The 24,620-nt window shown below is 54.9% G+C and overlaps 1 protein-coding gene across 1 annotated transcript in view; it reads right to left on the bottom strand.

Moving 5' to 3' along the window:
- Positions 1-957: 957 nt before the first annotated feature.
- Positions 958-24,620, bottom strand: part of LOC138468385 (zinc finger and SCAN domain-containing protein 31-like) — a 91,272-nt gene continuing 67,609 nt past the window's right edge. Inside the window, exon 3 of the mRNA XM_069608923.1 lies at positions 958-2,163. Within this exon, the coding sequence (XP_069465024.1) occupies positions 1,415-2,163 (749 nt within the window). The 3' untranslated portion in view covers positions 958-1,414. The remainder of the gene's footprint in view (positions 2,164-24,620) is intronic.

Raw genomic sequence — 24,620 nt, 5'->3', positions numbered from 1 at the left:
GATCGCCTTAGTGCAATTCTCCAAAGTGGACCTCATTACTCCCCAAAAGTGATCTCACATTGATCAAGTGAACACTGTCATACAGTTGTTGCATCCGATCACTGCTTGTGACAGACACAGGGTCATCAAAACACTTACTAGTCAGCTGGTGTACATGAGGTAGAGAGAACAGCAGACATGACGGTGACACTCAAGAGAAGGCACCCAGCATATTCAGAAAGGGGATGCAATCCAGCCACATTGATGTTGTGTACACACATAATGCCAATTACATGAATGAACTTCTTAGAGGCACGCCCCCACTGATATTCTTTCAAATCGGGACCTCAGAGATAAATCCTAATGCCACAGTACTCAAATGTTCGTAAACTGAACTAGCAAGTGGATTTAAAATGGGGACTAGCAGATGCAGACAGTAGTGCACTGCTGCGATCTCTGCATAGAACACTCACCAGAGCAATGCCATTGGCAGACAATTATAACGGAAGTCAGAAGTGGGCCATGCGATGCAGGGATGATAATAATCCTACCACCTCCACTCCAGGTTCTTATATAGCACTTCATGCAAGAATCCTCCCTCTTCTAAGCGCTGTAATAATAGCTGTTATTACTCAGTTAAACAGTACCCAAAATTATCAAACTTGAAAGGACGAAGAACTGAGTCGGAACTGCTAGGATTTGGCCTTGCTATGTGTAGCCTCTCCACATGTCGGGGCTATCACCTCACTCGATCTCAGAAGATCACTAGAAGGCCAGTTCAGAAAGACGAGGATGTAAGTGCACTGTGGTCGATGGGCAGGGCCACAAACCTTGAGCTGGAAAACCTAGCTTTGCTTGGAACTACACACACTCTACTAGAGAGAAAACCTTCCACAAGCAAGAAAACACTGATGGATACAGATATCCAAACTAGAGGGTTATTAGCGGATAACAGGAAGAGAATGAAATCCTGCCACATTCCTGAAGAGGCTTTTTATGTCACCCTTAAATTAAATAAATGCAGCCATATATTCTGCAGGATACAGCCATGTTTTGAGCTCAGAAAAAGGCTAACTAGACCGTTTAAATATTAATCTGACTGTTTTCCAATTTAATACGACTGACCCAGCGCATGTGGTCAATAGATCCTACACCTACTTTCAATAAATTAATCGTTATCCATTTATGTTATTCTATAACTTGCTCATTGCATTGTAGTCTGAACCCTAAGCATGGTAATTGCAGGAGTATGCCACATCAATAACAGTCACTTGTTCTGCTACGGTTATCCTCACTTGCTAAAGACATGGCCTGTAGAAGTGTCACTAGCACAGCAGCCTCATTTCAGCTCTGCAGTCTCATCAGAGGAAGCATACTTTCAATGTGTGTTACAAGTTCCAGATATGCGTTAAACGTAAAGACGTTTACTGCTGAGTCAAGTCGTGGGAAGACGTGATTCTGTTTCAATTGATTGAATGTCTTGTAAATAATCACTTGCGTAGTTGCAGCCTAAATGGATCCTCTTGTGCCTAATCAGATTGGACGATTCACTGAAGCTCTTCCCACAGTCATTGCAGGCATATGGTTTCTCCCCCGTGTGAATTCTGTGATGCCTGGTCAGATCTGATGACCAACTGAAACTTTTTCCACACTCTGTACATGCAAATGGCCTTTCTCCAGTGTGGACTTTCTGGTGGGAGAGCAAATGCGATGAACGAACAAAACTCTTCTCACATACATCACATGCAAAGGGCTTATCTTCGTTGTGCATTTTCAGATGTTTAGCGAGTCCGATGGAATGGCGGAACTTTTTCCCACATTCGTTACATGTATAGGGTTTATCTCGTGCATGTATCCGCTGATGTTTGCTCCATTCTGTTGAACGACTAAAACTCATGCCACATTCACTGCATACATACAAGCTTTCTCCAGTGTGAATTTTCTGGTGGTTCAAATAGTTAGAGTTTTTTATGAAGTTTTTCCCACATTCGTTACATTGGAAATTTGCTGTTGGTTTTTTCTTCTCTTCTTGGGACGGCATTTGTGTTGTACATGTTTCTTCTTCGGCACTCTTAATATCAGTGTCAGTTTTTTTCAAATCTAATGTCTGAGCTGGTTTCAATAATGGTTCATGTGCTTTACGGTTCGTGATCCTAGGTTTCTTCCTGACTCGTATGCCAAACCCTGTTGGATTAAAAGAGATTCAGATTTTAATTATCAACTCGTTTTCAGAAAACATTGTCACAGGGCTGGTTTGGTTCATGGATCTGGCTTTCCACTGAAAATCCCGATTAACAATTAAACACAAAATAAATCAGTGCATGAAACTGCAACAAGGTGTTGTCACATATTTATGCAGTCCATTACTGGCAATGGTTTCATTAATCAAAGGCCCCTTTCTCTCGCCTTCATATCCTTACCTGGCTGAATTCCAATCACTCCTTTGTCATTTCCCAACGCAGGTTTTTCATCCTAACAAAATGCGTTTAGGGAAATAACTTCACTCACTGCTTTCTGTGTCCCAAGTCATTTGGGGCTTTGCAAGGTAAGCAACATGGGTGTTTGGCAGGTTAGAATCAGGACTCTCACAACGAGGCACAATGAAAACCTTTTTATTCTTTTCCTTACCCAAAGCTGATCTTTCCTAGTTTGTCCCCATTCTATCAAAGAAAATTAAAAAGGGGTGCTCGTCAGGATTTCTGTACTAAGCAACATAGTAGCAAGATCTTCTGTCCAAAAATCTGATTCTTTTTCCTATCTCAATGGGGAAAAAAGAAAGACTTTGGCAGCAGGGATGGCGGCTGGTTTCTGACCCCAACCCTGTTCTTTTCAGCCAAGGCTTTCACCTATAGTTTAAGGTTGCATAAGAAAAAGTTTTTGGTATTCTGGAGGGTTCCCAGGTATCTCACCGGGGTCTCTTTCCCTTCTGGGAATCGCTCAGTCTTTCTCCTTTTGGATGCTTTCCCTTGTATCCACCCCACTGTAAAGAAGGTGCTGATTTAGCGCCAGACGGGGGGGGGGGCGCACCTTCCAATGCAGAGAATAAATGGGTCAGGCAGAGACACCCCCTAGGGAGAGGAAAACGAGGGAACTCTGCTGTAGAGATCTCTCCCTCCCTCCATCCCTCCATCCCCCCCCCTCCCCTCCCCTCCATCCCTCCAACTTAGAGAGGGATCCCTTGTTTAGAACAATGACATGAGTGTGTTCGTAGGAACCATCATTAGGGAGGGGAATACCCAGGTAAACACACACCACGGAGGACACCAGGTTGGGTACTATCCTGAAGGCCTGCATCATACACATGTCCAGTGCAGGACCCAAGCTGCTCATCTCCACCAGACCAGAATCGCTGAGAACACTGGGGGACACGATCAAAGCCGTAAAACCAGTCTCACAGTTGCTAACGAGAGCTGGGGAAGTTGGCTCGATGTATACACACAGCACCACGATTGTCTCAAATTGCCCATTAGCTAGCAGGCATGGGAACGGGGAGGAGGACTGGAGCCACATTCCTTGAAGAACCAATCAGTACGTTCTGACGTCCCTGGGAAGAAACAAGTCCTTACAGAGTACATTACAATGTTTATGAAGGTCGCTATCTAGCAGGTGCTGTGTGAATGTCTCAGTTCCCCAAAAGTTAAGGGTGTCTTGTGTTCCGTCTGCTGTGGTGCTGACCAATGGCTGGCTAATAAAGAACCGCAGTTCAGTACAAATGTTTTTACTAATTGCAAAACTGTTTGAGAGAGTAGTGGGAAAGCAATGTGGCACCACATGGCGAGGAAAGGATCTAAGTGAGGACAGATCTGTTTGCTCCAATCCTATTTGACCAATGTATGTTTAGCTATAAGGGAATGACTTATCTTAACCAGCAATATTTGTGGGAACTGCAAGAACACAAAGCAGTTTCTAGCATTATTAACATTGTATTACATGTATACAAATGATGTTCACTGTATGCCAGTTTGTCAGAAATCAATCAATCAGTTCTGGTCCACTGTTCCGTTTGATTTGTGCTCGCCCAGCTGTAATAAACAGCGTTACTTCTTGCATGGTGTGCGCTCCGTTTTGGACTACCTGTGGTAATTATTTATTACGAGTTTCGGAAGACTCTGGGGTTTATCTGAGTCTCTCCCAGCTTTGGGGTTCTTCTTACTCTCAACACCCCACTCTGGGGTGCGCTCATGCTCTCCCCATGCTGGGGCGCCTCTTCGTAATCCCCTCGCTAGGGTATTCTCAGGCTCTCCCCATGCTGTGACCTTTCTTACTCTAATGCCCCACTCTGGGGTGCGCTCATGCTCTCCCCATGCTGGGGCGCCTCTTCGTAATCCCCTCTCTAGGGTATTCTCAGGCTCTCCCCATGCTGTGACCTTTCTTACTCTAATGCCCCACTCTGGGGTGCGCTCATGCTCTCCCCATGCTGGGGCGCCTCTTCGTAATCCCCTCTCTAGGGTATTCTCAGGCTCTCCCCATGCTGTGACCTTTCTTACTCTAATGCCCCACTCTGGGGTGCGCTCATGCTCTCCCCATGCTGGGGCGCCTCTTTGTAATCCACTCGCTAGGGTATTCTCAGGCTCTCCCCATGCTGTGACCTTTCTTACTCTAATGCCCCACTCTGGGGTGCGCTCATGCTCTCCCCATGCTGGGGCGCCTCTTCGTAATCCCCTCGCTAGGGTATTCTCAGGCTCTCCCCATGCTGTGACCTTTCTTACTCTAATGCCCCACTCTGGGGTATTTCCACATGCTCCCCATGCTGGGGCGCCTCTTCGTAATCCCCTCTCTAGGGTATTCTCAGGCTCTCCCCATGCTGTGACCTTTCTTACTCTAATGCCCCACTCTGGGGTGCGCTCATGCTCTCCCCATGCTGGGGCGCCTCTTCGTAATCCCCTCTCTAGGGTATTCTCAGGCTCTCCCCATGCTGTGACCTTTCTTACTCTAATGCCCCACTCTGGGGTGCGCTCATGCTCTCCCCATGCTGGGGCGCCTCTTCGTAATCCCCTCTCTAGGGTATTCTCAGGCTCTCCCCATGCTGTGACCTTTCTTACTCTAATGCCCCACTCTGGGGTGCGCTCATGCTCTCCCCATGCTGGGGCGCCTCTTCGTAATCCCCTCTCTAGGGTATTCTCAGGCTCTCCCCATGCTGTGACCTTTCTTACTCTAATGCCCCACTCTGGGGTGCGCTCATGCTCTCCCCATGCTGGGGCGCCTCTTCGTAAACCCCTCGCTAGGGTATTCTCAGGCTCTCCCCATGCTGTGACCTTTCTTACTCTAATGCCCCACTCTGGGGTGCGCTCATGCTCTCCCCATGCTGGGGCGCCTCTTCGTAATCCCCTCTCTAGGGTATTCTCAGGCTCTCCCCATGCTGTGACCTTTCTTACTCTAATGCCCCACTCTGGGGTGCGCTCATGCTCTCCCCATGCTGGGGCGCCTCTTCGTAATCCCCTCTCTAGGGTATTCTCAGGCTCTCCCCATGCTGTGACCTTTCTTACTCTAATGCCCCACTCTGGGGTGCGCTCATGCTCTCCCCATGCTGGGGCGCCTCTTCGTAATCCCCTCTCTAGGGTATTCTCAGGCTCTCCCCATGCTGTGACCTTTCTTACTCTAATGCCCCACTCTGGGGTGCGCTCATGTTCTCCCCATGCTGGGGCGCCTCTTCGTAATCCCCTCGCTAGGGTATTCTCAGGCTCTCCCCATGCTGTGACCTTTCTTACTCTAATGCCCCACTCTCGGGTGCGCTCATGCTCTCCCCATGCTGGGGCGCCTCTTCGTAATCCCCTCTCTAGGGTATTCTCAGGCTCTCCCCATGCTGTGACCTTTCTTACTCCAATGCCCCACTCTGGGGTATTTCCACATGCTCCCCATGCTGGGGCGCCTCTTCGTAATCCCCTCTCTAGGGTATTCTCAGGCTCTCCCCATTCTGTGACCTTTCTTACTCCAATGCCCCACTCTGGGGTGCGCTCATGCTCTCCCCATGCTGGGGCGCCTCTTCGTAATCCCCTCTCTAGGGTATTCTCAGGCTCTCCCCATGCTGTGACCTTTCTTACTCTAATGCCCCACTCTGGGGTGCGCTCATGCTCTCCCCATGCTGGGGCGCCTCTTCGTAAACCCCTCGCTAGGGTATTCTCAGGCTCTCCCCATGCTGTGACCTTTCTTACTCTAATGCCCCACTCTGGGGTGCGCTCATGCTCTCCCCATGCTGGGGCGCCTCTTCGTAATCCCCTCTCTAGGGTATTCTCAGGCTCTCCCCATGCTGTGACCTTTCTTACTCTAATGCCCCACTCTGGGGTGCGCTCATGCTCTCCCCATGCTGGGGCGCCTCTTCGTAATCCCCTCGCTAGGGTATTCTCAGGCTCTCCCCATGCTGTGACCTTTCTTACTCTAATGCCCCACTCTGGGGTATTTCCACATGCTCCCCATGCTGGGGCGCCTCTTCGTAATCCCCTCTCTAGGGTATTCTCAGGCTCTCCCCATGCTGTGACCTTTCTTACTCTAATGCCCCACTCTGGGGTGCGCTCATGCTCTCCCCATGCTGGGGCGCCTCTTCGTAATCCCCTCTCTAGGGTATTCTCAGGCTCTCCCCATGCTGTGACCTTTCTTACTCTAATGCCCCACTCTGGGGTGCGCTCATGCTCTCCCCATGCTGGGGCGCCTCTTCGTAATCCCCTCGCTAGGGTATTCTCAGGCTCTCCCCATGCTGTGACCTTTCTTACTCTAATGCCCCACTCTGGGGAGAGCTTCCACATGCTCCCCATGCTGGGGCGCCTCTTCGTAATCCCCTCTCTAGGGTATTTTCAGGCTCTCCCCATGCTGTGACCTTTCTTACTCCAATGCCCCACTCTGGGGTGCGCTCATGCTCTCCCCATGCTGGGGCGCCTCTTCGTAATCCCCTCTCTAGGGTATTCTCAGGCACTCCCCATGCTGGGACCTTTCTTACTCTAATGCCCAACTCTGGGGTATTTCCACATGCTCCCCATGCTGGGGCGCCTCTTCGTAATCCCCTCTCTAGGGTATTTTCAGGCTCTCCCCATGCTGTGACCTTTCTTACTCTAATGCCCCACTCTGGGGTATTTCCACATGCTCCCCATGCTGGGGCGCCTCTTCGTAATCCCCTCTCTAGGGTATTCTCAGGCTCTCCCCATGCTGTGACCTTTCTTACTCCAATGCCCCACTCTGGGGTGCGCTCATGCTCTCCCCATGCTGGGGCGCCTCTTCGTAATCCCCTCTCTAGGGTATTCTCAGGCTCTCCCCATGCTGTGACCTTTCTTACTCCAATGCCCCACTCTGGGGTGTGCTCATGCTCTCCCCATGCTGGGGCGCCTCTTCGTAATCCCCTCGCTAGGGTATTTTCAGGCTCTCCCCATGCTGTGACCTTTCTTACTCTAATGCCCCACTCTGGGGTGCGCTCATGCTCTCCCCATGCTGGGGTGCCTCTTCGTAATCCCCTCTCTAGGGTATTCTCAGGCTCTCCCCATGCTGTGACCTTTCTTACTCTAATGCCCCACTCTGGGGTGCGCTCATGCTCTCCCCATGCTGGGGCGCCTCTTCGTAATCCCCTCGCTAGGGTATTCTCAGGCTCTCCCCATGCTGTGACCTTTCTTACTCTAATGCCCCACTCTGGGGTATTTCCACATGCTCCCCATGCTGGGGCGCCTCTTCGTAATCCCCTCTCTAGGGTATTTTCAGGCTCTCCCCATGCTGTGACCTTTCTTACTCTAATGCCCCACTCTGGGGTATTTCCACATGCTCCCCATGCTGGGGCGCCTCTTCGTAATCCCCTCTCTAGGGTATTCTCAGGCTCTCCCCATGCTGTGACCTTTCTTACTCCAATGCCCCACTCTGGGGTATTTCCACATGCTCCCCATGCTGGGGCGCCTCTTCGTAATCCCCTCTCTAGGGTATTCTCAGGCTCTCCCCATGCTGTGACCTTTCTTACTCCAATGCCCCACTCTGGGGTATTTCCACATGCTCCCCATGCTGGGGCGCCTCTTCGTAATCCCCTCTCTAGGGTATTCTCAGGCTCTCCCCATGCTGTGACCTTTCTTACTCCAATGCCCCACTCTGGGGTGCGCTCATGCTCTCCCCATGCTGGGGCGCCTCTTCGTAATCCCCTCTCTAGGGTATTCGCAGGCTCTCCCCATGCTGTGACCTTTCTTACTCCAATGCCCCACTCTGGGGTGCGCTCATGCTCTCCCCATGCTGGGGCGCCTCTTCGTAATCCCCTCTCTAGGGTATTCTCAGGCTCTCCCCATGCTGTGACCTTTCTTACTCTAATGCCCCACTCTGGGGTGCGCTCATGCTCTCCCCATGCTGGGGCGCCTCTTCGTAATCCCCTCGCTAGGGTATTCCCAGGCTCTCCCCATGCTGGGGCGCCTCTTTGTAATCCCCTCGCTAGGGTATTCTCAGGCTCTCCCCATGCTGTGACCTTTCTTACTCCAATGCCCCACTCTGGGGTATTTCCACATGCTCCCCATGCTGGGGCGCCTCTTCGTAATCCCCTCTCTAGGGTATTCTCAGGCTCTCCCCATGCTGTGACCTTTCTTACTCTAATGCCCCACTCTGGGGTGCGCTCATGCTCTCCCCATGCTGGGGCGCCTCTTCGTAAACCCCTCGCTAGGGTATTCTCAGGCTCTCCCCATGCTGTGACCTTTCTTACTCTAATGCCCCACTCTGGGGTGCGCCATGCTCTCCCCATGCTGGGGCGCCTCTTCGTAATCCCCTCTCTAGGGTATTCTCAGGCTCTCCCCATGCTGTGACCTTTCTTACTCTAATGCCCCACTCTGGGGTGCGCTCATGCTCTCCCCATGCTGGGGCGCCTCTTCGTAATCCCCTCGCTAGGGTATTCTCAGGCTCTCCCCATGCTGTGACCTTTCTTACTCTAATGCCCCACTCTGGGGTATTTCCACATGCTCCCCATGCTGGGGCGCCTCTTCGTAATCCCCTCTCTAGGGTATTCTCAGGCTCTCCCCATGCTGTGACCTTTCTTACTCTAATGCCCCACTCTGGGGTGCGCTCATGCTCTCCCCATGCTGGGGCGCCTCTTCGTAATCCCCTCTCTAGGGTATTCTCAGGCTCTCCCCATGCTGTGACCTTTCTTACTCTAATGCCCCACTCTGGGGTGCGCTCATGCTCTCCCCATGCTGGGGCGCCTCTTCGTAATCCCCTCTCTAGGGTATTCTCAGGCACTCCCCATGCTGGGACCTTTCTTACTCTAATGCCCCACTCTGGGGAGAGCTTCCACATGCTCCCCATGCTGGGGCGCCTCTTCGTAATCCCCTCTCTAGGGTATTTTCAGGCTCTCCCCATGCTGTGACCTTTCTTACTCTAATGCCCCACTCTGGGGTATTTCCACATGCTCCCCATGCTGGGGCGCCTCTTCGTAATCCCCTCTCTAGGGTATTCTCAGGCTCTCCCCATGCTGTGACCTTTCTTACTCCAATGCCCCACTCTGGGGTGCGCTCATGCTCTCCCCATGCTGGGGCGCCTCTTCGTAATCCCCTCTCTAGGGTATTCTCAGGCTCTCCCCATGCTGTGACCTTTCTTACTCCAATGCCCCACTCTGGGGTGTGCTCATGCTCTCCCCATGCTGGGGCGCCTCTTCGTAATCCCCTCGCTAGGGTATTTTCAGGCTCTCCCCATGCTGTGACCTTTCTTACTCTAATGCCCCACTCTGGGGTGCGCTCATGCTCTCCCCATGCTGGGGTGCCTCTTCGTAATCCCCTCTCTAGGGTATTCTCAGGCTCTCCCCATGCTGTGACCTTTCTTACTCTAATGCCCCACTCTGGGGTGCGCTCATGCTCTCCCCATGCTGGGGCGCCTCTTCGTAATCCCCTCGCTAGGGTATTCTCAGGCTCTCCCCATGCTGTGACCTTTCTTACTCTAATGCCCCACTCTGGGGTATTTCCACATGCTCCCCATGCTGGGGCGCCTCTTCGTAATCCCCTCTCTAGGGTATTTTCAGGCTCTCCCCATGCTGTGACCTTTCTTACTCTAATGCCCCACTCTGGGGTATTTCCACATGCTCCCCATGCTGGGGCGCCTCTTCGTAATCCCCTCTCTAGGGTATTCTCAGGCTCTCCCCATGCTGTGACCTTTCTTACTCCAATGCCCCACTCTGGGGTATTTCCACATGCTCTCCATGCTGGGGCGCCTCTTCGTAATCCCCTCTCTAGGGTATTCTCAGGCTCTCCCCATGCTGTGACCTTTCTTACTCCAATGCCCCACTCTGGGGTATTTCCACATGCTCCCCATGCTGGGGCGCCTCTTCGTAATCCCCTCTCTAGGGTATTCTCAGGCTCTCCCCATGCTGTGACCTTTCTTACTCCAATGCCCCACTCTGGGGTGCGCTCATGCTCTCCCCATGCTGGGGCGCCTCTTCGTAATCCCCTCTCTAGGGTATTCTCAGGCTCTCCCCATGCTGTGACCTTTCTTACTCCAATGCCCCACTCTGGGGTGCGCTCATGCTCTCCCCATGCTGGGGCGCCTCTTCGTAATCCCCTCTCTAGGGTATTCTCAGGCTCTCCCCATGCTGTGACCTTTCTTACTCCAATGCCCCACTCTGGGGTGCGCTCATGCTCTCCCCATGCTGGGGCGCCTCTTCGTAATCCCCTCGCTAGGGTATTCTCAGGCTCTCCCCATGCTGGGGCGCCTCTTTGTAATCCCCTTGCTAGGGTATTCTCAGGCTCTCCCCATGCTGTGACCTTTCTTACTCTAATGCCCCACTCTGGGGTGCGCTCATGCTCTCCCCATGCTGGGGCGCCTCTTCGTAATCCCCTCTCTAGGGTATTTTCAGGCTCTCCCCATGCTGTGACCTTTCTTACTCTAATGCCCCACTCTCGGGTGCGCTCATGCTCTCCCCATGCTGGGGCGCCTCTTCGTAATCCCCTCTCTAGGGTATTCTCAGGCTCTCCCCATGCTGTGACCTTTCTTACTCCAATGCCCCACTCTGGGGTATTTCCACATGCTCCCCATGCTGGGGCGCCTCTTCGTAATCCCCTCTCTAGGGTATTCTCAGGCTCTCCCCATGCTGTGACCTTTCTTACTCCAATGCCCCACTCTGGGGTGCGCTCATGCTCTCCCCATGCTGGGGCGCCTCTTCGTAATCCCCTCGCTAGGGTATTCTCAGGCTCTCCCCATGCTGTGACCTTTCTTACTCCAATGCCCCACTCTGGGGTGCGCTCATGCTCTCCCCATGCTGGGGCGCCTCTTCGTAATCCCCTCTCTAGGGTATTCTCAGGCTCTCCCCATGCTGTTACCTTTCTTACTCCAATGCCCCACTCTGGGGTGCGCTCATGCTCTCCCCATGCTGGGGCGCCTCTTCGTAATCCCCTCTCTAGGGTATTTTCAGGCTCTCCCCATGCTGTGACCTTTCTTACTCTAATGCCCCACTCTGGGGTGCGCTCATGCTCTCCCCATGCTGGGGTGCCTCTTCGTAATCCCCTCTCTAGGGTATTCTCAGGCTCTCCCCATGCTGTGACCTTTCTTACTCTAATGCCCCACTCTGGGGTATTCCCACATGCTCCCCATGCTGGGGCGCCTCTTCGTAATCCCCTCTCTAGGGTATTTTCAGGCTCTCCCCATGCTGTGACCTTTCTTACTCTAATGCCCCACTCTGGGGTATTTCCACATGCTCCCCATGCTGGGGCGCCTCTTCGTAATCCCCTCTCTAGGGTATTCTCAGGCTCTCCCCATGCTGTGACCTTTCTTACTCCAATGCCCCACTCTGGGGTATTTCCACATGCTCCCCATGCTGGGGCGCCTCTTCGTAATCCCCTCTCTAGGGTATTCTCAGGCTCTCCCCATGCTGTGACCTTTCTTACTCCAATGCCCCACTCTGGGGTATTTCCACATGCTCCCCATGCTGGGGCGCCTCTTCGTAATCCCCTCTCTAGGGTATTCTCAGGCTCTCCCCATGCTGTGACCTTTCTTACTCCAATGCCCCACTCTGGGGTGCGCTCATGCTCTCCCCATGCTGGGGCGCCTCTTCGTAATCCCCTCTCTAGGGTATTCTCAGGCTCTCCCCATGCTGTGACCTTTCTTACTCCAATGCCCCACTCTGGGGTGCGCTCATGCTCTCCCCATGCTGGGGCGCCTCTTCGTAATCCCCTCTCTAGGGTATTCTCAGGCTCTCCCCATGCTGTGAACTTTCTTACTCTAATGCCCCACTCTGGGGTGCGCTCATGCTCTCCCCATGCTGGGGCGCCTCTTCGTAATCCCCTCGCTAGGGTATTCTCAGGCTCTCCCCATGCTGGGGCGCCTCTTTGTAATCCCCTCGCTAGGGTATTCTCAGGCTCTCCCCATGCTGTGACCTTTCTTACTCTAATGCCCCACTCTGGGGTGCGCTCATGCTCTCCCCATGCTGGGGCGCCTCTTCGTAATCCCCTCTCTAGGGTATTTTCAGGCTCTCCCCATGCTGTGACCTTTCTTACTCTAATGCCCCACTCTCGGGTGCGCTCATGCTCTCCCCATGCTGGGGCGCCTCTTCGTAATCCCCTCTCTAGGGTATTCTCAGGCTCTCCCCATGCTGTGACCTTTCTTACTCCAATGCCCCACTCTGGGGTGCGCTCATGCTCTCCCCATGCTGGGGCGCCTCTTCGTAATCCCCTCTCTAGGGTATTCTCAGGCTCTCCCCATGCTGTGACCTTTCTTACTCCAATGCCCCACTCTGGGGTGCGCTCATGCTCTCCCCATGCTGGGGCGCCTCTTCGTAATCCCCTCTCTAGGGTATTCTCAGGCTCTCCCCATGCTGTGACCTTTCTTACTCCAATGCCCCACTCTGGGGTGCGCTCATGCTCTCCCCATGCTGGGGCGCCTCTTAGTAATCCCCTCGCTAGGGTATTCTCAGGCTCTCCCCATGCTGGGGCGCCTCTTTGTAATCCACTCGCTAGGGTATTCTCAGGCTCTCCCCATGCTGTGACCTTTCTTACTCTAATGCCCCACTCTGGGGTGCGCTCATGCTCTCCCCATGCTGGGGCGCCTCTTCGTAATCCCCTCGCTAGGGTATTCTCAGGCTCTCCCCATGCTGTGACCTTTCTTACTCTAATGCCCCACTCTGGGGTATTTCCACATGCTCCCCATGCTGGGGCGCCTCTTCGTAATCCCCTCTCTAGGGTATTCTCAGGCTCTCCCCATGCTGTGACCTTTCTTACTCTAATGCCCCACTCTGGGGTGCGCTCATGCTCTCCCCATGCTGGGGCGCCTCTTCGTAATCCCCTCTCTAGGGTATTCTCAGGCTCTCCCCATGCTGTGACCTTTCTTACTCTAATGCCCCACTCTGGGGTGCGCTCATGCTCTCCCCATGCTGGGGCGCCTCTTCGTAATCCCCTCTCTAGGGTATTCTCAGGCTCTCCCCATGCTGTGACCTTTCTTACTCTAATGCCCCACTCTGGGGTGCGCTCATGCTCTCCCCATGCTGGGGCGCCTCTTCGTAAACCCCTCGCTAGGGTATTCTCAGGCTCTCCCCATGCTGTGACCTTTCTTACTCTAATGCCCCACTCTGGGGTGCGCTCATGCTCTCCCCATGCTGGGGCGCCTCTTCGTAATCCCCTCTCTAGGGTATTCTCAGGCTCTCCCCATGCTGTGACCTTTCTTACTCTAATGCCCCACTCTGGGGTGCGCTCATGCTCTCCCCATGCTGGGGCGCCTCTTCGTAATCCCCTCTCTAGGGTATTCTCAGGCTCTCCCCATGCTGTGACCTTTCTTACTCTAATGCCCCACTCTGGGGTGCGCTCATGCTCTCCCCATGCTGGGGCTCCTCTTCGTAATCCCCTCGCTAGGGTATTCTCAGGCTCTCCCCATGCTGTGACCTTTCTTACTCTAATGCCCCACTCTGGGGTATTTCCACATGCTCCCCATGCTGGGGCGCCTCTTCGTAATCCCCTCTCTAGGGTATTCTCAGGCTCTCCCCATGCTGTGACCTTTCTTACTCTAATGCCCCACTCTGGGGTGCGCTCATGCTCTCCCCATGCTGGGGCGCCTCTTCGTAATCCCCTCTCTAGGGTATTCTCAGGCTCTCCCCATGCTGTGACCTTTCTTACTCTAATGCCCCACTCTGGGGTGCGCTCATGCTCTCCCCATGCTGGGGCGCCTCTTCGTAATCCCCTCGCTAGGGTATTCTCAGGCTCTCCCCATGCTGTGACCTTTCTTACTCTAATGCCCCACTCTGGGGAGAGCTTCCACATGCTCCCCATGCTGGGGCGCCTCTTCGTAATCCCCTCTCTAGGGTATTTTCAGGCTCTCCCCATGCTGTGACCTTTCTTACTCCAATGCCCCACTCTGGGGTGCGCTCATGCTCTCCCCATGCTGGGGCGCCTCTTCGTAATCCCCTCTCTAGGGTATTCTCAGGCACTCCCCATGCTGGGACCTTTCTTACTCTAATGCCCCACTCTGGGGTATTTCCACATGCTCCCCATGCTGGGGCGCCTCTTCGTAATCCCCTCTCTAGGGTATTTTCAGGCTCTCCCCATGCTGTGACCTTTCTTACTCTAATGCCCCACTCTGGGGTATTTCCACATGCTCCCCATGCTGGGGCGCCTCTTCGTAATCCCCTCTCTAGGGTATTCTCAGGCTCTCCCCATGCTGTGACCTTTCTTACTCCAATGCCCCACTCTGGGGTGCGCTCATGCTCTCCCCATGCTGGGGCGCCTCTTCGTAATCCCCTCTCTAGGGTATTCTCAGGCTCTCCCCATGCTGTGACCTTTCTTACTCCAATGCCCCACTCTGGGGTGTGCTCATGCTCTCCCCATGCTGGGGCGCCTCTTCGTAATCCCCTCGCTAGGGTATTCTCAGGCTCTCCCCATGCTGTGACCTTTCTTACTCTAATGCCCCACTCTGGGGTGCGCTCATGCTCTCCCCATGCTGGGGCGCCTCTTCGTAATCCCCTCGCTAGGGCATTCTCAGGCTCTCCCCATGCTGTGACCGTTCTTACTCTAATGCCCCACTCTGGGGTATTTCCACATGCTCCCCATGCTGGGGCGCCTCTTCGTAATCCCCTCTCTAGGGTATTTTCAGGCTCTCCCCATGCTGTGACCTTTCTTACTCTAATGCCCCACTCTGGGGTATTTCCACATGCTCCCCATGCTGGGGCGCCTCTTCGTAATCCCCTCTCTAGGGTATTCTCAGGCTCTCCCCATGCTGTGACCTTTCTTACTCCAATGCCCCACTCTGGGGTATTTACACATGCTCCCCATGCTGGGGCGCCTCTTCGTAATCCCCTCTCTAGGGTATTCTCAGGCTCTCCCCATGCTGTGACCTTTCTTACTCCAATGCCCCACTCTGGGGTATTTCCACATGCTCCCCATGCTGGGGCGCCTCTTCGTAATCCCCTCTCTAGGGTATTCTCAGGCTCTCCCCATGCTGTGACCTTTCTTGCTCCAATGCCCCACTCTGGGGTGCGCTCATGCTCTCCCCATGCTGGGGCGCCTCTTCGTAATCCCCTCTCTAGGGTATTCTCAGGCTCTCCCCATGCTGTGACCTTTCTTACTCCAATGCCCCACTCTGGGGTGCGCTCATGCTCTCCCCATGCTGGGGCGCCTCTTCGTAATCCCCTCTCTAGGGTATTCTCAGGCTCTCCCCATGCTGTGACCTTTCTTACTCTAATGCCCCACTCTGGGGTGCGCTCATGCTCTCCCCATGCTGGGGCGCCTCTTCGTAATCCCCTCGCTAGGGTATTCTCAGGCTCTCCCCATGCTGGGGCGCCTCTTTGTAATCCCCTCGCTAGGGTATTCTCAGGCTCTCCCCATGCTGTGACCTTTCTTACTCCAATGCCCCACTCTGGGGTATTTCCACATGCTCCCCATGCTGGGGCGCCTCTTCGTAATCCCCTCTCTAGGGTATTCTCAGGCTCTCCCCATGCTGTGACCTTTCTTACTCTAATGCCCCACTCTGGGGTGCTCTCATGCTCTCCCCATGCTGGGGCGCCTCTTCGTAAACCCCTCGCTAGGGTATTCTCAGGCTCTCCCCATGCTGTGACCTTTCTTACTCTAATGCCCCACTCTGGGGTGCGCTCATGCTCTCCCCATGCTGGGGCGCCTCTTCGTAATCCCCTCTCTAGGGTATTCTCAGGCTCTCCCCATGCTGTGACCTTTCTTACTCTAATGCCCCACTCTGGGGTGCGCTCATGCTCTCCCCATGCTGGGGCGCCTCTTCGTAATCCCCTCGCTAGGGTATTCTCAGGCTCTCCCCATGCTGTGACCTTTCTTACTCTAATGCCCCACTCTGGGGTATTTCCACATGCTCCCCATGCTGGGGCGCCTCTTCGTAATCCCCTCGCTAGGGTATTCTCAGGCTCTCCCCATGCTGTGACCTTTCTTACTCTAATGCCCCACTCTGGGGTATTTCCACATGCTCCCCATGCTGGGGCGCCTCTTCGTAATCCCCTCTCTAGGGTATTCTCAGGCTCTCCCCATGCTGTGACCTTTCTTACTCTAATGCCCCACTCTGGGGTGCGCTCATGCTCTCCCCATGCTGGGGCGCCTCTTCGTAATCCCCTCGCTAGGGTATTCTCAGGCTCTCCCCATGCGGTGACCTTTCTTACTCTAATGCCCCACTCTGGGGAGAGCTTCCACATGCTCCCCATGCTGGGGCGCCTCTTCGTAATCCCCTCTCTAGGGTATTTTCAGGCTCTCCCCATGCTGTGACCTTTCTTACTCTAATGCCCCACTCTGGGGTATTTCCACATGCTCCCCATGCTGGGGCGCCTCTTCGTAATCCCCTCTCTAGGGTATTCTCAGGCTCTCCCCATGCTGTGACCTTTCTTACTCCAATGCCCCACTCTGGGGTGCGCTCATGCTCTCCCCATGCTGGGGCGCCTCTTCGTAATCCCCTCTCTAGGGTATTCTCAGGCTCTCCCCATGCTGTGACCTTTCTTACTCCAATGCCCCACTCTGGGGTGTGCTCATGCTCTCCCCATGCTGGGGCGCCTCTTCGTAATCCCCTCGCTAGGGTATTTTCAGGCTCTCCCCATGCTGTGACCTTTCTTACTCTAATGCCCCACTCTGGGGTGCGCTCATGCTCTCCCCATGCTGGGGTGCCTCTTCGTAATCCCCTCTCTAGGGTATTCTCAGGCTCTCCCCATGCTGTGACCTTTCTTACTCTAATGCCCCACTCTGGGGTGCGCTCATGCTCTCCCCATGCTGGGGCGCCTCTTCGTAATCCCCTCGCTAGGGTATTCTCAGGCTCTCCCCATGCTGTGACCTTTCTTACTCTAATGCCCCAATCTGGGGTATTTCCACATGCTCCCCATGCTGGGGCGCCTCTTCGTAATCCCCTCTCTAGGGTATTTTCAGGCTCTCCCCATGCTGTGACCTTTCTTACTCTAATGCCCCACTCTGGGGTATTTCCACATGCTCCCCATGCTGGGGCGCCTCTTCGTAATCCCCTCTCTAGGGTATTCTCAGGCTCTCCCCATGCTGTGACCTTTCTTACTCCAATGCCCCACTCTGGGGTATTTCCACATGCTCCCCATGCTGGGGCGCCTCTTCGTAATCCCCTCTCTAGGGTATTCTCAGGCTCTCCCCATGCTGTGACCTTTCTTACTCCAATGCCCCACTCTGGGGTATTTCCACATGCTCCCCATGCTGGGGCGCCTCTTCGTAATCCCCTCTCTAGGGTATTCTCAGGCTCTCCCCATGCTGTGACCTTTCTTACTCCAATGCCCCACTCTGGGGTGCGCTCATGCTCTCCCCATGCTGGGGCGCCTCTTCGTAATCCCCTCTCTAGGGTATTCTCAGGCTCTCCCCATGCTGTGACCTTTCTTACTCCAATGCCCCACTCTGGGGTGCGCTCATGCTCTCCCCATGCTGGGGCGCCTCTTCGTAATCCCCTCTCTAGGGTATTCTCAGGCTCTCCCCATGCTGTGACCTTTCTTACTCTAATGCCCCACTCTGGGGTGCGCTCATGCTCTCCCCATGCTGGGGCGCCTCTTCGTAATCCCCTCGCTAGGGTATTCTCAGGCTCTCCCCATGCTGGGGCGCCTCTTTGTAATCCCCTCGCTAGGGTATTCTCAGGCTCTCCCCATGCTGTGACCTTTCTTACTCTAATGCCCCACTCTGGGGTGCGCTCATGCTCTCCCCATGCTGGGGCGCCTCTTCGTAATCCCCTCTCTAGGGTATTTTCAGGCTCTCCCCATGCTGTGACCTTTCTTACTCTAATGCCCCACTCTCGGGTGCGCTCATGCTCTCCCCATGCTGGGGCGCCTCTTCGTAATCCCCTCTCTAGGGTATTCTCAGGCTCTCCCCATGCTGTGACCTTTCTTACTCCAATGCCCCACTCTGGGGTATTTCCACATGCTCCCCATGCTGGGGCGCCTCTTCGTAATCCCCTCTCTAGGGTATTCTCAGGCTCTCCCCATGCTGTGACCTTTCTTACTCCAATGCCCCACTCTGGGGTGCGCTCATGCTCTCCCCATGCTGGGGCGCCTCTTCGTAATCCCCTCGCTAGGGTATTCTCAGGCTCTCCCCATGCTGTGACCTTTCTTACTCCAATGCCCCACTCTGGGGTGCGCTCATGCTCTCCCCATGCTGGGGCGCCTCTTCGTAATCCCCTCTCTAGGGTATTCTCAGGCTCTCCCCATGCTGTGACCTTTCTTACTCCAATGCCCCACTCTGGGGTGCGCTCATGCTCTCCCCATGCTGGGGCGCCTCTTCGTAATCCCCTCTCTAGGGTATTTTCAAGCTCTCCCCATGCTGTGACCTTTCTTACTCTAATGCCCCACTCTGGGGTGCGCTCATGCTCTCCCCATGCTGGGGCGCCTCTTCGTAATCCCCTCTCTAGGGTATTCTCAGGCTCTCCCCATGCTGTGACCTTTCTTACTCTAATGCCCCAACTCTGGGGTATTTCCACATGCTCCCCATGCTGGGGCGCCTCTTCGTAATCCCCTCTCTAGGGTATTCTCAGGCTCTCCCCATGCTGTGACCTTTCTTACTCCAATGCCCCACTCTGGGGTATTTCCACATGCTCCCCATGCTGGGGCGCCTCTTCGTAATCCCCTCTCTAGGGTATTCTCAGGCTCTCCCCATGCTGTGACCTTTCTTACTCCAATGCCCCACTCTGGGGTATTTCCACATGCTCCCCATGCTGGGGCGCCTCTTCGTAATCCCCTCTCTAGGGTATTCTCAGGCTCTCCCCATGCTGTGACCTTTCTTACTCCAATGCCCCACTCTGGGGTGCGCTCATGCTCTCCCCATGCTGGGGCGCCTCTTCGTAATCCCCTCGCTAGGTTATTCTCAGGCTCTCCCTATGCTGGGGCGCCTCTTTGTAATCCCCTCGCTAGGGTATTCGCAGGCTCTCCCCATGCTGTGACCTTTCTTACTCTAATGCCCCACTCTGGGGTGCGCTCATGCTCTCCCCATGCTGGGGCGCCTCTTCGTAATCCCCTCTCTAGGGTATTCTCAGGCTCTCCCCATGCTGTGACCTTTCTTACTCTAATGCCCCACTCTGGGGTGCGCTCATGCTCTCCCCATGCTGGGGCGCCTCTTCGTAATCCCCTCTCTAGGGTATTCTCAGGCTCTCCCCATGCTGTGACCTTTCTTACTCTAATGCCCCACTCTGGGGTGCGCTCATGCTCTCCCCATGCTGGGGCGCCTCTTCGTAATACCCTCTCTAGGGTATTCTCAGGCTCTCCCCATGCTGTGACCTTTCTTACTCTAATGCCCCATTCTGGGGTGCGCTCATGCTCTCCCCATGCTGGGGCTCCTCTTCGTAATCCCCTCTCTAGGGTATTCTCAGGCTCTCCCCATGCTGTGACCTTTCTTACTCTAACGCCCCACTCTGGGGTGCGCTCATGCTCTCCCCATGCTGGGGCGCCTCTTCGTAATCCCCTCTCTAGGGTATTCTCAGGCTCTCCCCATGCTGTGACCTTTCTTACTCCAATGCCCCACTCTGGGGTGCGCTCATGCTCTCCCCATGCTGGGGCGCCTCTTCGTAATCCCCTCTCTAGGGTATTCTCAGGCTCTCCCCATGCTGTGACCTTTCTTACTCTAATGCCCCACTCTGGGGTGCGCTCATGCTCTCCCCATGCTGGGGCGCCTCTTCGTAATCCCCTCTCTAGGGTATTCTCAGGCTCTCCCCATGCTGTGACCTTTCTTACTCCAATGCCCCACTCTGGGGTATTTCCACATGCTCCCCATGCTGGGGCGCCTCTTTGTAATCCCCTCTCTAGGGTATTCTCAGGCTCTCCCCATGCTGTGACCTTTCTTACTCCAATGCCCCACTCTGGGGTATTTCCACATGCTCCCCATGCTGGGGCGCCTCTTCGTAATCCCCTCTCTAGGGTATTCTCAGGCTCTCCCCATGCTGTGACCTTTCTTACTCCAATGCCCCACTCTGGGGTGCGCTCATGCTCTCCCCATGCTGGGGCGCCTCTTCGTAATCCCCTCTCTAGGGTATTCTCAGGCTCTCCCCATGCTGTGACCTTTCTTACTCCAATGCCCCACTCTGGGGTGCGCTCATGCTCTCCCCATGCTGGGGCGCCTCTTCGTAATCCCCTCTCTAGGGTATTTTCAGGCTCTCCCCATGCTGTGACCTTTCTTACTCCAATGCCCCACTCTGGGGTGCGCTCATGCTCTCCCCATGCTGGGGCGCCTCTTCGTAATCCCCTCTCTAGGGTATTCTCAGGCTCTCCCCATGCTGTGACCTTTCTTACTCTAATGCCCCACTCTGGGGTGCGCTCATGCTCTCCCCATGCTGGGGCGCCTCTTCGTAATCCCCTCTCTAGGGTATTCTCAGGCTCTCCCCATGCTGTGACCTTTCTTACTCCAATGCCCCACTCTGGGGTATTTCCACATGCTCCCAATGCTGGGGCGCCTCTTCGTAATCCCCTCTCTAGGGTATTCTCAGGCTCTCCCCATGCTGTGACCTTTCTTACTCCAATGCCCCACTCTGGGGTATTTCCACATGCTCCCCATGCTGGGGCGCCTCTTCGTAATCCCCTCTCTAGGGTATTCTCAGGCTCTCCCCATGCTGTGACCTTTCTTACTCCAATGCCCCACTCTGGGGTGCGCTCATGCTCTCCCCATGCTGGGGCGCCTCTTCGTAATCCCCTCTCTAGGGTATTCTCAGGCTCTCCCCATGCTGTGACCTTTCTTACTCCAATGCCCCACTCTGGGGTGCGCTCATGCTCTCCCCATGCTGGGGCGCCTCTTCGTAATCCCCTCTCTAGGGTATTCTCAGGCTCTCCCCATGCTGTGACCTTTCTTACTCCAATGCCCCACTCTGGGGTGCGCTCATGCTCTCCCCATGCTGGGGCGCCTCTTCGTAATCCCCTCTCTAGGGTATTCTCAGGCTCTCCCCATGCTGTGACCTTTCTTACTCTAATGCCCCACACTGGGGTATTTCCACATGCTCCCCATGCTGGGGCGCCTCTTCGTAATCCCCTCTCTAGGGTATTCTCAGGCTCTCCCCATGCTGTGACCTTTCTTACTCTAATGCCCCACTCTGGGGTGCGCTCATGCTCTCCCCATGCTGGGGCGCCTCTTCGTAATCCCCTCGCTAGGGTATTCTCAGCCTCTCCCCATGCTGGGGCGCCTCTTTGTAATCCCCTCGCTAGGGTATTCTCAGGCTCTCCCCATGCTGTGACCTTTCTTACTCTAATGCCCCACTCTGGGGTGCGCTCATGCTCTCCCCATGCTGGGGCGCCTCTTCGTAATCCCCTCTCTAGGGTATTCTCAGGCTCTCCCCATGCTGTGACCTTTCTTACTCTAATGCCCCACTCTGGGGTGCGCTCATGCTCTCCCCATGCTGGGGCGCCTCTTCGTAATCCCCTCTCTAGGGTATTCTCAGGCTCTCCCCATGCTGTGACCTTTCTTACTCTAATGCCCCACTCTGGGGTATTTCCACATGCTCCCCATGCTGGGGCGCCTCTTCGTAATCCCCTCTCTAGGGTATTCTCAGGCTCTCCCCATGCTGTGACCTTTCTTACTCTAATGTCCCACTCTGGGGTGCGCTCATGCTCTCCCCATGCTGGGGCGCCTCTTCGTAATCCCCTCTCTAGGTTATTCTCAGGCCTTCCCCATGCTGTGACCTTTCTTACTCTAATGCCCCACTCTGGGGTATTTCCACATGCTCCCCATGCTGGGGCTCTTCTTCGTAATCCCCTCTCTAGGGCATTCTCAGGCTCTCCCCATGCTGTGGCCTTTCTTACTCTAATGCCCCACTCTGGGGTGCGCTCATGCTCTCCCCATGCTGGGGCGCCTCTTCGTAATCCCCTCGCTAGGGTATTCTCAGGCTCTCCCCATGCTGTGACCTTTCTTACTCTAATGCCCCACTCTCGGGTGCGCTCATGCTCTCCCCATGCTGGGGCGCCTCTTCGTAATCCCCTCTCTAGGGTATTCTCAGGCTCTCCCCATGCTGTGACCTTTCTTACTCCAATGCCCCACTCTGGGGTGAGCTCATGCTCTCCCCATGCTGGGGCGCCTCTTCGTAATCCCCTCTCTAGGGTATTCTCAGGCTCTCCCCATGCTGTGACCTTTCTTACTCCAATGCCCCACTCTGGGGTGCGCTCATGCTCTCCCCATGCTGGGGAGCCTCTTCGTAATCCCCTCGCTAGGGTATTCTCAGGCTCTCCCCCATGCTGTGACCTTTCTTACTCTAATGCCCCACTCTGGGGTGCGCTCATGCTCTCCCCATGCTGGGGCGCCTCTTCGTAATCCCCGCTCTAGGGTATTCTCAGGCTCTCCCCATGCTGTGACCTTTCTTACTCTAATGCCCCACTCTCGGGTGCGCTCATGCTCTCCCCATGCTGGGGCGCCTCTTCGTAATCCCCTCTCTAGGGTATTTTCAGGCTCTCCCCATGCTGTGACCTTTCTTACTCTAATGCCCCACTCTGGGGTATTTCCACATGCTCCCCATGCTGGGGCGCCTCTTCGTAATCCCCTCTCTAGGGTATTCTCAGGCTCTCCCCATGCTGTGACCTTTCTTACTCTAATGCCCCACTCTGGGGTGCGCTCATGCTCTCCCCATGCTGGGGCGCCTCTTCGTAATCCCCTCTCTAGGATATTCTCAGGCTCTCCCCATGCTGTGACCTTTCTTACTCTAATGCCCCACACTCGGGTGCGCTCATGCTCTCCCCATGCTGGGGCGCCTCTTCGTAATCCCCTCTCTAGGGTATTTTCAGGCTCTCCCCATGCTGTGACCTTTCTTACTCTAATGCCCCACTCTGGGGTGCGCTCATGCTCTCCCCATGCTGGGGCGCCTCTTCGTAATCCCCTCTCTAGGGTATTCTCAGGCTCTCCCCATGCTGTGACCTTTCTTACTCCAATGCCCCACTCTGGGGTGCGCTCATGCTCTCCCCATGCTGGGGCGCCTCTTCGTAATCCCCTCTCTAGGGTATTCTCAGGCTCTCCCCATGCTGTGACCTTTCTTACTCTAATGCCCCACTCTGGGGTGCGCTCATGCTCTCCCCATGCTGGGGCGCCTCTTCGTAATCCCCTCTCTAGGGTATTCTCAGGCTCTCCCCATGCTGTGACCTTTCTTACTCTAATGCCCCACTCTGGGGTGCGCTCATGCTCTCCCCATGCTGGGGCGCCTCTTCGTAATCCCCTCTCTAGGGTATTCTCAGGCTCTCCCCATGCTGTGACCTTTCTTACTCTAATGCCCCACTCTGGGGTGCGCTCATGCTCTCCCCATGCTGGGGCGCCTCTTCGTAATCCCCTCTCTAGGGTATTCTCAGGCTCTCCCCATGCTGTGACCTTTCTTACTCTAATGCCCCACTCTCGGGTGCGCTCATGCTCTCCCCATGCTGGGGCGCCTCTTCGTAATCCCCTCTCTAGGGTATTTTCAGGATCTCCCCATGCTGTGACCTTTCTTACTCTAATGCCCCACTCTGGGGTGCGCTCATGCTCTCCCCATGCTGGGGCGCCTCTTCGTAATCCCCTCTCTAGGGTATTCTCAGGCTCTCCCCATGCTGTGACCTTTCTTACTCCAATGCCCCACTCTGGGGTGCGCTCATGCTCTCCCCATGCTGGGGCGCCTCTTCGTAATCCCCTCTCTAGGGTATTCTCAGGCTCTCCCCATGCTGTGACCTTTCTTACTCTAATGCCCCACTCTGGGGTGCGCTCATGCTCTCCCCATGCTGGGGCGCCTCTTCGTAATCCCCTCTCTAGGGTATTCTCAGGCTCTCCCCATGCTGTGACCTTTCTTACTCTAATGCACCACTCTGGGGTGCGCTCATGCTCTCCCCATGCTGGGGCGCCTCTTCGTAATCCCCTCTCTAGGGTATTCTCAGGCTCTCCCCATGCTGTGACCTTTCTTACTCCAATGCCCCACTCTGGGGTATTTCCACATGCTCCCCATGCTGGGGCGCCTCTTCGTAATCCCCTCGCTAGGGTATTCTCAGGCTCTCCCCATGCTGTGACCTTTCTTACTCTAATGCCCCACTCTGGGGTATTTCCACATGCTCCCCATGCTGGGGCTCCTCTTCGTAATCCCCTCTCTAGGGTATTCTCAGGCTCTCCCCATGCTGTGACCTTTCTTACTCCAATGCCCCACTCTGGGGTATTTCCACATGCTCCCCATGCTGGGGCGCCTCTTCGTAATCCCCTCTCTAGGGTATTCTCAGGCTCTCCCCATGCTGTGACCTTTCTTACTCTAATGCCCCACTCTGGGGTGCGCTCATGCTCTCCCCATGCTGGGGCGCCTCTTCGTAATCCCCT

This window comes from Ambystoma mexicanum, chromosome 4q (genome assembly GCF_040938575.1).
Source record: "Ambystoma mexicanum isolate Mex_15411 chromosome 4q, UKY_AmexF1_1, whole genome shotgun sequence".
Classification (NCBI taxonomy): domain Eukaryota; kingdom Metazoa; phylum Chordata; class Amphibia; order Caudata; family Ambystomatidae; genus Ambystoma; species Ambystoma mexicanum.
Note: the sequence above shows the minus strand (reverse complement) of the source record. Positions and strands in the feature narration are given on the sequence as shown.